This window comes from Panthera uncia, chromosome A2, assembly GCF_023721935.1.
Source record: "Panthera uncia isolate 11264 chromosome A2, Puncia_PCG_1.0, whole genome shotgun sequence".
Lineage (NCBI taxonomy): Eukaryota > Metazoa > Chordata > Mammalia > Carnivora > Felidae > Panthera > Panthera uncia.
In genome coordinates this window covers 5,598,399-5,612,535 of record NC_064816.1, presented here as the reverse complement: position 1 = coordinate 5,612,535, position 14,137 = coordinate 5,598,399, and the positions used below count along the sequence as shown (strand labels likewise).

The following is a 14,137-nucleotide window of genomic DNA, read 5'->3' as shown; positions in this document are numbered from 1 at the left end:
GGGGGGGGGGGGCGGGGGGGGGGGGGGGGGGGGGGGGGGCCTGGCCCCCCCGGGGGGGCCGCTCCGGGGGGGGGGGGGGGTGCCAGGGGAGGGGGTCTGGATGGGTGGGTACAGCGCCCCCCAGTGGAACGTTGCTTATTTCCATTCTATCACCTCGGGATGTGGCCCGTCCAAGACTGGGACCGGGAAGGCATGGGCAGAGGCAGGACGCACAGGAAGCTTCCTTACCAGTCCTGGAGGACGTGGCCCTGATTTAAGCCCCCTTATCCTTTTGAGAATTCGGGGAAATCTAAGGACTTTTTTTCCCCAGAAAAAAATCGCCCACGCAGTTTTGCAGGTGGGGCCTTGGAGAAGCGCTGAACACTCTGACCCCGCAATTCTACTTCTAGGATTTACACGAAACTCCCAACAGGGCGGGAAGATGCACAGGGTCCGTCGAGGGAGTGGGGTGCGGGGTGGCGGTGAGACGCCCGCCCTGGAGGCCCGGCTCCCCGCCAGGCCTCGGCAGGGAAGCCTTTTAACTGGCCGAGCCGGAGTGGGAGGGAGATAGTTTCACAGTTTAATATTTAAACTCGCTTTCCGGGGGGGATGTCGCTTAAGCAGGTGAGCGCTGCGAGCACCAGGGGGCGCTGTGGCTCAATTTTTCGGTTTCTTCACACTTTCCAGTCTGCGCCTGGAGTTTGGGTGGCCCTGGCTGGAAACGACAAGAAGTAAGCCAGCGGTGACTCCGTGCTTCCCCGCAGGAACAAAATTGGTGCTTACACCGGCCTCTGCCCCTTATTTGTACCTGGGAGATGTTGTAACGTCTCCGACTTAAGGACATTTTGATTCAAACAGATATTCACAGACCCTTCTGGGCCACAGCAGCCAGCAGTGTCGGGTCCCCTGACCATGTCGCAGGCATCATGCCAAGCCCTCTGCAGGCATTACTCAGACTTCTCAAAACCTTCCTATGGGAATACGATCCAACCTCCCTCTCTCTGCTTTAACAAGGTCCCTCCGTGACTCCACTGGCTCCCTCAGCCACAGCAAGGCTGGACTTGCTGCTGTCTCTCAAACACACCACGCTCTTCCAGCCACAGGGCCTTTGCACCTGCTGTTCTCTTTGCCTACAATGCTCTTTCCCCCAATCTCCATATCCCTCCCTCCTTCTCGTTTTAGCTCAAATGTCACAGTGCCTTATCTCCTCAGGACATTTATCCCAACTAGGACATTTTGGGGTTGTCTTCCTGTCCTGGGGAATGGCCCCCATTCTGGATTTGGCTGGCTGCTTCTTCGTGACCCTATGCAACTTTTTCCTTAGCGTCTGTCCCCACCATCCCCACCGTGCGGTTTCCTCGGTCAACAGGTGGTTAGCACCATAGCCTAGATCAGCTTAAGCTGTAGATGAGAATCCTCTCTCCCTGGTGGAGTTGGATACTTGTACCTTCTCAGGGGATCCATAATGTCATGATGCTTCAATTGATCTGTGGGTTGGGGGGAGTGGGGCATATGCCCCCTTGTCCCCACCAGTTCTCCCCATAAAGGTGTTAGCTGCTATCAAGTCTCAACGCCTGGACCCATGATTTCTTGAGGCTTATTTCCAACCTTATTAATCCTTCCACTGGAATTAGCTGGGATCCTTCTCAAATGACCTTTCCCTCCGCAACTAGTTGGACATAGAAAGCCACAGAAAGCAACAACCTGATACATTGTCTTCGGTATTCTCCCCAGGAGCCCCAGGAGGCAGCAGGATCTGAGTTTATCAGGGAGGTCTGGGGTGGAGACCATGTGATGGACGGCCACATTGTAAGCAACTAGGAAGAATCCAGGAAACTCTGGCTGTGGTAATGATGATCATCATAATAATACATTATTGATACAATATTATTATTATTTAACACTCTAATGGGGACCAGCCCTGGGCAGGCTAAGAAGGAGGGCCCCACAAAGGGAGCAAAAAAGGATTTCTCAGGCTAACATCAGCGCCTTGGAGGGTCCGAGGGCCCGCCCCAGAAGAAGTGAGGACTAAGGTTCTCAGCATCAGGAATGCACCGAGTGGGAGTTCTCCACCCTTGCCGTGCCCTGGGGCCTCTTCTAGAATAATACCTCATCCAAGTCATACAAGGAGGGGAAAGGTTTGTGGTCTCGAACTTGCTCAATTTACAGCAAACGTGAGGCTCCAGGGCTCGCTGGAGCTGCCAGCTGGGCAGGAGGGGTGGTGGCCACATGGGGACAGGCAGGACCCCCGCAGAGGAAGGGGCAGAGGAAGGAGTGCCCCACGCCTTCACCTTCCTTGGTAGGAAGGGGCTCCGTGGCCCCAGCACAGGAACGGGAAGTGAGTGTGACTCAGTGAGCCAAGGAAACCTCCAGACAGGGAGGAACATCAAAGGAGAATGTCTGTTCCACGGGAGCCCAGACAGTGAGGAGGCGAGGCGAGCTTCCCTTTTCTGTCGTTCTAAAGTTACTCAAAATCTTAAAACGCAAGTTAACCAACAGCTGCCAAGAATATTGTGAAAAGGCATCGAGAGTGAAGAAATTGTCTTGTGAGTGGGAAGTTTCTGCTCCAGCGGGGGCCAGAGACGGACGGAGTCATCGGGGCTGGGGTGCCGGTGGGGACAGGACAGGACGGGGAGGTCCCGGCTGGGGCTCTGCCCCACCCCCCACCCCCTGCCTCTAGTGACCACAGTGCTTTTTGAGAGCACTCAGAGCCTCAATCCCTGTCGGCGGCTGGGGAAATTCTGGGAAAATAATGGAATAATGGTAAGGGAAGGCAACACGTACGAAGCAGTCACTCTGTGTGGTGCCCCATTCTGGATGGTTCTGCAGATCCATGTGAAGCCTCGTTTAGCGAGTCAGAAGGAGCAAGACAAACACTGTATGGTTTCCCTCGTGTGGACTCTCTCCCTCCAACTTTACTGAAATGTAATTGACATATAACACGGTATAAATGTAAGGTGTACAAGGTAGTGATTTGATATATGGATGTATTGCAAAATGATTTCTGTAATAGGTTACTTAACACATCCAACCCCACACATAGTTACCGTGTGTGAATGTGTGTGTGTGCGCGTGTGCGCGTGTGTGGTGAGAACTTTTACAAATCTATTCTCTTATAAGGCAGTTTGCAGCACTGAGCCTGCTTGGGATTCTCTCTCTCCCTCTCTCCGCCCCTCCCCCCTCAGAAAAAATAAACAAACTTAAAAGAATACATATACAATACAGTAATGTTAGCTGTAGTCCCCAGAATTCATTCATCTTCTAGATGGACGTTTGGACCTTTTGACAACCTTCACCTTCACCCCTCCCCCCGAACCGCCTTGACAACCACCTATCTGTTCTTTTTTCTATGAGTTTTTTTTTTTTTTTTTTTTTTTAAGATTGTTGTATGGGGGACACGTGGGTGGCTCAGTCGGTTAAGCATCTGACTTCAGCTCAGGGCATGATCTCACAGGTTCGCGAGTTCGAGTCTCGCCCTGGGCTCTCTGCTGTCAGCACAGAGCCCACTCCGGATCCTCTGTTCCCCCTCTCGAAAATAAACAAACATTAAAAAAAAAAAAACAAAAAACACCTTCCTAGAGAATAGGACACTATTTACTGCACTTTATTACCCTCCTCTGTTTACTTTGGTAAACTGTCCACCGTCCAGATGAGCATATGACATTTATGCAAGATAGCGGGAGGCGTTTTCCACAGCCATAGGGTGCCAGGAAAAGGTAAAATGGTTTAGGACTTTCTATGACCTGATTACAGCTGTCAAGGAATTTTCTGTATTTTTAGGACTTTTGGAGGACCTTGCGAAACGATCATGTTTCACAGCCCCAGAGCCGAGTCGATGAGCATAATGAAACTAACATTTCAGTTGCTTTTCCTTATAAGAGCTATTTTAGGGACGCCTGGGCGGTTCAGTCCGTGAAGCGTCTGACTTCAGCTCAGGTCATGATCTTGTGGTTCATGGGTTCAAGCCCCGCATTGGGATCTCAGCTGTCAGCGCTGAGCCTGCTTCAGATCCTCTGTCTCCCTCTTTCTGCCACTCCCCCACTCTCTCTCAGTCTCTGTCTCTCTGTCAAAAATAAATAAGCATTAAAAAAAAAAAAAAAGATTGAAGGGCGCCTGGGGTGCTCAGTTGGTTAAGCATTCAACTTTGCTCAGGTCATGATCTCACAGTCTGTGAGTTCGAGCCCCATGTCAGGTTCTGTGCTGACCGCTCAGAGCCTGGAGCCCGCTTCGGATTCTGTGTCTCCCTCTCTCCCTGCCCCTCCCCTGCTCTGTCTCTCTCTCTCTCTCTCTCTCTCAAAAATAAGTAAATATTAAAAACAATTAAAAAAATTAATATGTGAAATCAAAAAAAGCCAGGCTGGATGGAGGCAGTTTCTACAAAACTCTTTCTACCCCCCTGACTTTGCTCTCCATGCACCCCCTCCCTGGTCCATGTACCACGCTCCCCATGGTTGGGGTGGGAACATGCCTTAGTTAAAAGGGAAGATTTTGGCATTGGGCAAATCTGAGCCTGAAATCTCCCCTTTGAAAGTGATCGACTTCACCCAGGTGAGTTTTCCCATTTTGGAAAACTGCACATGGCTGCTTGGAGAACTGGAAAGGCGGTCGTAGGGAGCGCGGGAGGCCGTGGTGGAGGCGGGGTGTGGAGGCTCCGGCCAGATGAGACCTCCCCTCTATCCCCTTATATTCATATTCCTCAGCTGAAGGGGGGGGTGCAGGTTGCTCTGTAATCGCCCCATTTTTTGATTACTCTGCATGAGTAGGAATATGGGGGACATTTATTTTATAAACTTCTGTATTCTTGGAATTCCTTTTATTTTTTTTAATTTTTTAATTCCAAAAAATTTTTCATTTTTATTTTTGAGACAGGGAGAGACAGAGCATGAGCGGGGGTGGGGCAGAGAGAGAGGGAGACACAGAATCCGAAGCAGGCTCTGGGCTCTGAGCTGTCAGCACAGCTGAGATCATGACCTGAGCCAAAATCAAGAGTCAGACACTTAACCGACTGAGCCGCCCAGAGGCCCCTACCCTTCTTTTTATTTTTTTAAGGAAAGTGGGGACAACCTGCTGTGTGACCTCAGGCAAATCACTTAGCCTCTCTGAGCCTCAACAACCCCTTTTGTCGAGATAATAACCTCATCTACCTGACAGGATGGTGGTCACATGTGTAAATTTCTCCACAAACAGTAGATGGGATCACCTCAGAGCTCCCTGAGGAGCCTCCACGATGGAAAATATTCCGCAAGGAGGCAACAGGCCCAAGGAACCGAGCCAGGGACGCTGAGAGGCGGGAGTAGGTCTCTGCAAAGGAAAATCTCAGGGAGTTAACACTGGAAAACTCCACGATCTTTACCACCCGGCCTCCAGACTCTCTCTGTTCCTTGCCCCAGGGGACAGCCTGGCCTGGTCAGCTCCTGCCAGAGCCCACAGCTTATCGTCTCCAAACCTGTGCTGTTTGCTGGCTGCTGCTTAGACTCCCCCTTCTGCCCTGCAGACTCCCCGCCTGCCCCACCCCTCCCCCACCAGGTCAGAAGTGTTTATAAATGAAGCCAGGCTCGCCAGCTCTCGCTTAAAGAAATCGGGCAGCGTTCCGAGGCTTTTACTTTCCTGTCATTCATGCGGGACAGGAAGCAAGTGTCAATGATTCTTTCCTGATTTGGCTCAGCCACCTGTCAGCTCAGCTCTGTCACCAGAACAGCAAGCTGTCTGTTGCCCAGGGAGGCGAGAAACCAACCGGAAGCTCATGTTGCTTCTAGAGGTCAGTTCCCCAGGCTCCGTGCCTGCAAAGCAATCCTTCAAGGGCACATGTACAGTAACCGAGGCGAACACAAGCCGCTAACAGTTGTGAATATTTCCAGGATCTGCTGCACCACACAGGAGAACCAGTTGTACGGGGCACAAAAATCCTCTCTGTCTGCAGTAGACTTCAGGACACAGGTTTCCTTCAGATTGTTGGGAAACTCCTTTTTTTCCAACCATCATTTAAGTTAGAAGACTTTGGTGTTGGGGGCGCCTGGGTGGCTTAGTCGGTTAAGCGTCCGACTTCAGCTCGGGTCATGATCTCATGGCTTGTGAGTTCGAGCCCCACATCGGGCTCTGGGCTGACAGCTCGGAGCCTGGAGCCTGCTTCGGATTCTGTGTCTCCCTCTCTCTCTGCCCCTCCCCTGCTCACGCTCTGTCTCTGTCTCTCTCTCAACAATAAATATTAAAAGAAAAAAGCATTTGGTATTGATAATCACACAGCTCTATGCGTTTGTGGAAACTCATAGACCTCAGTAAAAAGGATGAATTTTACTTCATGTAAATTACACCTTATTTTTCAAAGAGACAATACTTGGGAAAAACAAAACATTCGTGCTGCCTGCAGGTATATATGTTTGTCAAAATGCATCCAACTGAATGCTTAAGATAGATGTGGTTTATTTAACGAAAATCATCCCTCAATAAAGTGTGTGATTGCCATACTATACATTTTAAAGGCCTGGCTCTGGAATTTTATTTGATAGCATTTGATGCAAAATCGAGGCCACTAGAACTCAGTTTCATTGATAGAAATCTGGGGGGCGGGTAAAAAGGGGTGGCTTGGTCGCTTAAGTGTCTGACTCTTGATTTGGGCTCTCTCCTCCTCTCTCTCTCTGCCCCTCCCCCTCTTGAGTTCTCTCTGTCGCTCCCTATCAAAATAAATAGATAAACTTAAAAAAAAGAAGTCAGGGATAATGAAAACATTTTCTCTTTTTTTTAAGATTTTTTTTAACGTTTATTTTTGAGAGACAGAGAGACAGCGTGAGTGTTTGTGTGTGGGCGGGGGGGGGGGGGCAGAGAGAGAGGGAGACACAGAATCCGAAGCAGGCTCTGGGCTCTAAGCTGTCAGCCCAGAGCCCGACGCGAGCCAGACACGTGGCTCGAACTCACAGACCCAGAGATCATGACCTGAGCTGAAGTCAGACACTTAACCAACTGAGTCACCCAGGCACTTCTATTTTCTTTCTTTCTTTCTTTTCTAATATTTATTTATTTTGAGAGGGAGAGAGAGAGAGAAAGAGAGCCCATGCATGAGTGGGGGAGGGGTGGGGAGAGAGGAAGAATCCCAAGCAGGCTCCGTGCTATTAGCATAGAGTCCGGTGAGGGACTCATCCCATGAACCTTGAGATCACGACCTGAGCCTAAACCAAGAGTCAGATGCTCAGTCCACCGAGCCACCCAGGTGCCCCTTTTCTTTTTCTTTTTCTTTTTTTTTTTAACTTTGCCTTTTTGTAGTAATCTCTACACCCCACGTGGGGCTGGAACTCACAGCCCAGAGATCAAAAGTCGAATGCTCTTCTGACTGAGCCAGCCAAGCATCCCGAAAATATTTTATTTTTCTTTAAAGACAATGAAAAGGCCTGTGGCCCTTTCCTGTTACTTAACTAAGGGTTTTCAAACTAAGATTCCAAGGAATCCTAGGGGTTCCTCATACTCCCCCTGCTTTTCACCCAACCTGAAGTCAGAGCTGCTACTTCTGTGCCCCTCAAAAGCTTTTACCCGAAAAGTTCTGAGACCAAAGGGTTTGAAGAGCCAGAACTCTCAAACGATGACTTTTGCTGCCTCCTGAGTCACCCTTGTGCCCAAGCTGTGTCTGTCCCTTCAAGGAAGGGAGCCTGTGACATTGCTTATCCCAGCCAGGCTCTCTGCCTTCCTGCCCCCCTAGTTTTCTTTCAGTTCCTCAAAGCTGGTGCATCCTGTCCTTCCCCAGGGCCTTGGGACATGCTGTTCCTTCCACCCAGAAAGCCCTCTCTCACTGGTTCTTTTGCTTAACTTGTCTCATCCTCTGATTTCTTCTCAGCCATCTCTTCCTCCACAAACCCTCCCTGGATTCTTCCACCGGGGGCCATGTTCTTCTTTTTTTTAAGTTTATTTATTTTGAAAGGGGGAGAGGAGGGGCAGAGGGAGAGAGAGCGAATCCTGCATTGTCAGTGCCGAGTCCGATGCGGGGATCGAACCCATGAACCGTGGCATCATGACCTGAGCCGATATCAAGAGTCAGACGTTCAACCAGCTGAGCCACCCAGGCGTCCCTTGGGTGGGACATTCTAATGTCAGAAGTTCTCCCAGAACCGGGTTCCTGTCCTTCAGGGCACAAGTGACTGGTGGGCGTTGAGGCTGGCTGAGCACTCTCTTGGTGTCTGTCTTCTTCCGACAGGGCAAAGTGCAGGGCGGGGTGGGGGGGGAGGGGTGTCCCCTTGCTCCCCACCACACACACGTGCATAGCGTCACATCTGGCACATAGTAGGTGCTCAATAAGCATTGCCTATACTTTGGCTCGTGTACACGGCTGTTTTTACACAGGGATTTCACACACACCTATCACTTTCACCAAAATACGACATACAGAAAGACACGGGTGCGGATCTGAGCGTAAGCTCAAATTTTTCACTCCGTTCCCAGAAACCCTCCATCTGCCCTTTTCTCATCAGACTCCCCAGGAAACTTCCATCCTCCAACAGCATAGATTCGTTGTGCTTTTTTTTTTCCTTTCTTCTTTTTTTGGTCCTTTTGTTTTTTTTTAATGTATTTTTTCAAATTTATTTTTTTAATTTTTTTAATGTTTATTTATTTCTGAGACAGAGATAGAGCATGAGTGGGGGAGGGGCAGAGACAGAGGGAGACACAGAATCTGAAACAGGCTCCAGGCTCTGAGCTGTCAGCACAGAGCAAGGCTCGAACCCATGGGCTGTGAGATCATGACCTGAGCTGAAGTCGAATGCTTACTTAACCAGCTGAGCCACCCAAGCACCCCTGGCCTAGATTCTTTTGCTCACAATTATAATGGTGAGAATCTTCCAGACTATTGCATATAGCTGCAAATGATACAGTGTGATCTCTCATTCATACTCATTTCTGTTGACTGGGGTGGGCAATTTTTTTTTTTTTTCCTGTAAAGGACCAGATATAGCCAGGTTCACCTCTGTAGGCCATATAGTCAGTCTCTGTCACAACTTTTCAACTCTGCCACTGACCTAGGAAAAGCAGCCTCAGATAATCTATAAAATAGTGGCCATGGCCACGTTCCAAGAATGCTTTATTTATGGGCGCTGGGATTTGAATTTCATATACGTTTCATATGTCACTAAGGATTACATTTTTTCCCCCAACGATTTAAAAATGTAAAAACTCTTTGGCAGCTCCCCAAAGAGTTAAACATAGAATTGCCATATGATCCAGCAATCCCACTCCGGGGTATATACCCAAGAAACCTGAAAGCAGGGATTCAGAGATGTTTATACACCGATGATTACAGAGGCATCATTCCCGACACCCAATAGGTGGAAACAATGCACACGACAACTAACAGAAGAATGGATAAACACAAGGTGGCCTGTCCATACAGAGGAATATTAGCCATAAAAAGGAATGAGGTTCTGGGGCGCCTGGGTGGCTCGATCAGTTAAGCGTCCGACTTCAGCTCAGGTTATAATCTCACGGTTCGTGAGTTCGAGCGCCCAGTCGGGCTCTGTGCTGACAGCTCAGAGCCTGGAGCCTGCTTCGAATTCTGCATCTCTCTCTCTTTGCTCCTACGCTCACGCTCTGTCTCTCTCGCCCTGAAAAAATAATAATTAAAAAAAAAAAACGCAAAAAACCCCAAAACGTAAAACCATGCTTAACTCCTGGGCTGCACAGAAATAGACAGTGGGCCAGATTTGTCCCATGGGCTGTCGTTTGTCACCATCTGTTGCGGATCGTTCCATTGAAGGAAAATAAACCATGAATGTATCCATTCCATTGTTGATGGGCATCCGGGTATGAACCTCCTATGCAGTTCACACACGGGGAGGTTATTTTGGCCTCGCCTGCACTCCCCACCCCTGCATGCAAACTCCCAGCGTCTGGAACCAGGGCTTCTGGAATCATGCCCCAGGCACTACCTCCTGGACCAGCCCCAGCCCGGATGTGACAAGGGGGGGCTCTTGAATGGGGAAACTGTGGCAGGGGGGAGGGGGGCAGGGCTTCCCACCGCTAGGGCCCTGGAGTCTGGCCTGGGGGCTTCCTCTTGGCCCCGGATGTGGGATGGGAGGGTCAGGGGGCCAAGAAACTTTGCCAAGACAGGAAGCTCCACATTCAGAAGCTTTAAAGAGGGACATGTGGCAGGGGCACGAAATCAGTGTCCGAGATTTGGCCTGCTGAGTCCATCCAGAGGGTAAGTGACGGCTGCCCAGAGCCCAGCCCTGGCTCAGCCCAGAGCCCCAGCCCGAGGGGGCCATGGTAAAGCGGGGACTCCAGCCGCGTCCCCCACAGGGACCCAGGGTTCCATATCCCTCCTGCTCTGTAGGCCCCATCCTCCCCGGACCCAGCTGTGGGTGTCTTGGTCCCCTCTTGCAGTGCCTGCGGAATGAAGGCTCTTCCCCTCCTCCTCCTCCCTGTCCTGGGGCTGCTGGTGTGTGGCAGGTCTCTGTGTCCAGTGGAGGAAGCCATCAATGAGAAGATCCAGGACGGCACCCGCTCAAGTGAGGACCCTCAGCAGGGGCCTCAGAAACCCCTCTAACTCCTGACATAGAGCCACCGTGAAGCCAGCCCCAACCAGAACCAAACCTCACCCCCAGACCCGACCCAACCGCAGCCCCCATGCAGCTCGGCCTTCAGCAGAAGCCCCAAATCCTCCTTCCTCAAAAACACTCATGGGAGCCTGGGAGGCGGTGAGCTGCCCGCCCACGGCTCTCGCTCTCCACCAGGGCCCCGACCACCTGGGCCCTCCTCCAAAGCGCTTTCCAGACCCCCTGGGCGGGTCTCCAAACCACCCCGGCAGCATGAAAGTGGGGCAGGGGCAGCTTGGTCTCATTCGGTCCCTTCTTCTCCCACAGTCCTTGAGACAATAAGGACCATCGGCCTGAGCTGCCGAACGGTCACCTCCAGGGGTGACTTGGCCACCTGCCCCTTAGGTGAGTACAGAAGTCCTTTGTCCAGGCTCTCAGTTATATTCCCAGTACCCCGTACCCCCTCCCCCTAAGACCAGCCTCTATTTCTTTCCCTTTAAAGGTTTCTTTATTTTGAGAGAGACAGAGGAAGGGAGGGGCAGAGAGAGAGGGAGACAGAGGATCCCAAGCAGGCTCCAGGCTCAGCAGGAGCCCAACGCGAAGCTCCATCCCACAACCCTGGGATCCCGAGCTGAGTCCGAGGTTTAACCAGCTGAGCCCCCCAGGCGCCCCCAGCCTCGGTTGCTCGAGTCCGCTTCCCTGGAGTCCTGGTCTGCAGCCCCAGCCCTCCCCGCGCCCCCGCTCCGGGACCGCATTTCCTTAGGACACCGGAGAGTCCAGGCCCCCCAGCCGCCGGCCTCCCTGCCGCAAGCACTGCGGCCCCCATTCCCAGGTGTTGGAGTCTCCAGCCCCCTCCGACCCCCAGGCCCGTAGCCTCCGGCTCGGGGCCAAGCTCCCTCCCCTCTCGCCCGCAGGCTTCGCCGTCACCGCCTGCACTTGTGGCTCCGCCTGCGGCTCGTGGGACGTGCGCGCCGAGACCACCTGCCACTGCCAGTGCGCGGGCATGGACTGGACGGGGGCTCGCTGCTGTCGCGTGCAGGCCCCCGCCTGAGGTCGCCCGAGCGCGGCTCGGGCTGGGGGGCGTGGCCAGGCCTCAGAGGGGCGGGGACGGGCCTCAGATGGGGCGAGGCCAGGCCTCGGAGGGGCGGGGCTGGAAATAAACCCTGAGAAGACGACGGCGAGGGTCTGGGCGCCGCGCTGTCTTGCTGGGGTTTGGGGGAGAGAGCTGGCGTCTCCGAAAAGAGCGGGGCACGTAGACGCTGGAGGGAGGCGGTGGCCGGGGGGCGGCGCCCGTGGCTTTCTTCTGGCCATCCCCCTCTTGCCATGTTTGCCCCCACCTCTGCCTCGGAGAAGAGGGCCTCAACTTCCTCTAAGGACACTCACACCCAAGGAGCATCGCCTCCTTCAGGAGGGGAAGTGGGTGTTACCTTTGAGGCCACTTTGACGATCACCCTCGGGTCTCTGGCCTTCCAGGAAGGCGCTGGTTCATTCTGCCCCAGCCCCCACAACGAGGCTTCATCAGGGGTCTAGGTCTGGACGGCACGGGGACCCCCGCCCCCCCCATCCCTCATACCCTCCAGGCCCCCCAAGCCCCCAGTAGCCCCAGGGTCAAGGTGGACCCCTGAATCACCTCTCAGCCCAGAGTCCTGAGCCCCCGTCCCTCACTCCCCAACCTCACTGAGAGTCCCTCAAGGCACAGGCAAAGCCAGGCCGTGGACAGGGAGGACTCTCCACCGGAGCCGGCTGAGGACGCTTACCTGAGGCCACGAACCGCGAGTTCACGTTTTCACACTTGCAGGCGCCGTTTCGAGGAGTTAACAACCCGCGGCAGATACACCCTCACGGACACTTGAATATGAAAACAGAGTGCAGGGTAGTTGTCCGCTCTTTGGTGTATCCCTGGCGCTTCAAAGAGAGCATGTCACATAGTAGGCACTCAGGAAATGTCTGTTAAATAAATAACCGCATACGCACGTGGATACCCCACGCAGGTGCACACCCTCCATGTCCGGACACAGTTACACACGGCCATGTGCACACAGTACACAACCTAGTTACTATGGTCACACAGGGATACACCGTGCCTACACACGCATACACACACACACACACACACACACACACACACGTAGGCACAAGGAGGCACCCCTGAATCACAAAGGTGTGCCCGTGGAAAGAGGAGCATAGACACATAGACATATTTAAGCCCTGGACAGAGTCCCCATCCCAGCCTGGAATGACCGCGATCTCAGTCTGAATTCTGACCCAGAAGATGAGTCACGTGCGACCCCTGCACAGCTTCCTGGGGGCACAAATCTGGTGATTCAGAGTCCAGTTCCCTGGGACTCCTAATCCTAATTTATTATTATTATTATTGTTATTATTATCAAATAATAATCCTATTAGTTAAGATAGTTTTAAATTATCTTAAAACCCAGTCCCTTGAAAGACACAGACTCAGACTTCAGAACACTTGGTGCCCAGTCTTGAAAGGGACCCCAGCCTCAAATGTCACAGTCCCCAGCAGCACGCTCCAGGGACTTGGGAATGGGCAATGGGGTGGGATCCTGGTTTTCAAGATGTTTTGGACTCTCCTTCCACCGCCACCCACCTCCTACGATGCCACAGCCTCCTGTCTGCTCCTGGTGGCCATAAGCTGACATCACAAACACTCCTGTTGCCCCTGGAGCCCACCCAGACCCCAATCCAGAGGTTCCTCTCCTAGGTCCTCCCTCCTAACCCCACGGCGGCCATGGGGTTGAGGTGGGACCACTGAGTCAGAAGTGTGTTGAGGAGGAGAGAAGTTGAGTCTAGTACCTGGCCTGTCCCGCCCCCTCACTGATGTGGAGGGGGTGCCCTCCTTTGTCCCCAGATTCTGATCAGAATGTGTCTTTACCTCCAAGTCCCACTCAATTGTCCCCCTGTATCTGGACCCCAAGAAGGTACTCTTCAGAGCCTTCACTTCCAACACAGTCATTCTCTGTCCCACAGTGCACACTTGGACAGGCAAGCTCCTTTCTTAAGCCTCCATTTCCTCATTTGCCAACTGCCCAGCCCCGCGAGGCAGCCAAGATTGGTCTAGTTGCAAGTGCCACAAATGCCACTGCAAACTAGTGTGAGCAAAAGTAAAAGGAAATTTCTGGGTTATGTAACTGAGAGGCTCAGGGTAGAATAATGTCAGGTATGGCTGGATCCAGGTATCAAATGATGCCTCCAGGACCCGACTGCCTCTCCGGTCTGCTTTCCTCAGTGCTGGCTTCTCTCTCAGCAGGTCCTTCCCCATCACAGCTCCAGGCTTACATCTTCCCAGTCTCTGAGAGTCCCAGTGGAGAGGAAAAAAAGACGAAATGCCTTTTTTTCCTGGTAAATGCAACAAAAGTCCCGGGCCTGAGCTTCATTGGCTGACTCTGGCTCATTTGCCCACCCCTGTGTCGAATCTTAGACTCTGATTGGCTGGGCCTGGATCATGTGCCCACTCTAAACCAACCTCTGGTTTACGGTCGGTTGGACTTGAGACACATATTCTTTCTTAAGAGAAAACTGAGACCATTACTCCATGGCAGGGGGCTGGTCAGGGAACCCCACAGAGCCCTCTCATGACTGCTTGTGGGCCTCCATTTTCACAGTTACCATTTTGCCAGAGGGCTGGA

The 14,137-nt window shown here is 52.5% G+C and overlaps 1 protein-coding gene and 1 long non-coding RNA gene across 4 annotated transcripts; one reads left to right on the top strand and one right to left on the bottom strand.

Moving 5' to 3' along the window:
• Positions 1-315: 315 nt before the first annotated feature.
• On the bottom strand, positions 316-14,137 carry LOC125928978 (uncharacterized). 3 transcript variants are annotated; one of them, XR_007459783.1, is made up of 5 exons: positions 13,384-14,137; positions 12,245-12,392; positions 2,764-2,897; positions 1,684-1,796; positions 316-694 (listed from the first exon to the last, which is right to left on the bottom strand). It is a non-coding gene; the product is annotated as an uncharacterized LOC125928978 (long non-coding RNA). The 3 variants fall into 3 exon arrangements; XR_007459782.1 differs by lacking the exon at positions 13,384-14,137 and adding an exon at positions 13,099-13,290 and having other exon boundaries at positions 12,245-12,434; XR_007459784.1 differs by lacking the exon at positions 13,384-14,137 and adding an exon at positions 13,099-13,290.
• On the top strand, positions 10,082-11,661 carry RETN (resistin). The gene is made up of 4 exons (XM_049639830.1): positions 10,082-10,153; positions 10,336-10,460; positions 10,815-10,892; positions 11,402-11,661. Exons 2-4 carry the CDS (start codon positions 10,346-10,348, stop codon positions 11,536-11,538), a joined length of 330 nt encoding a protein of 109 aa, XP_049495787.1. The 5' UTR covers positions 10,082-10,153; positions 10,336-10,345; the 3' UTR covers positions 11,539-11,661.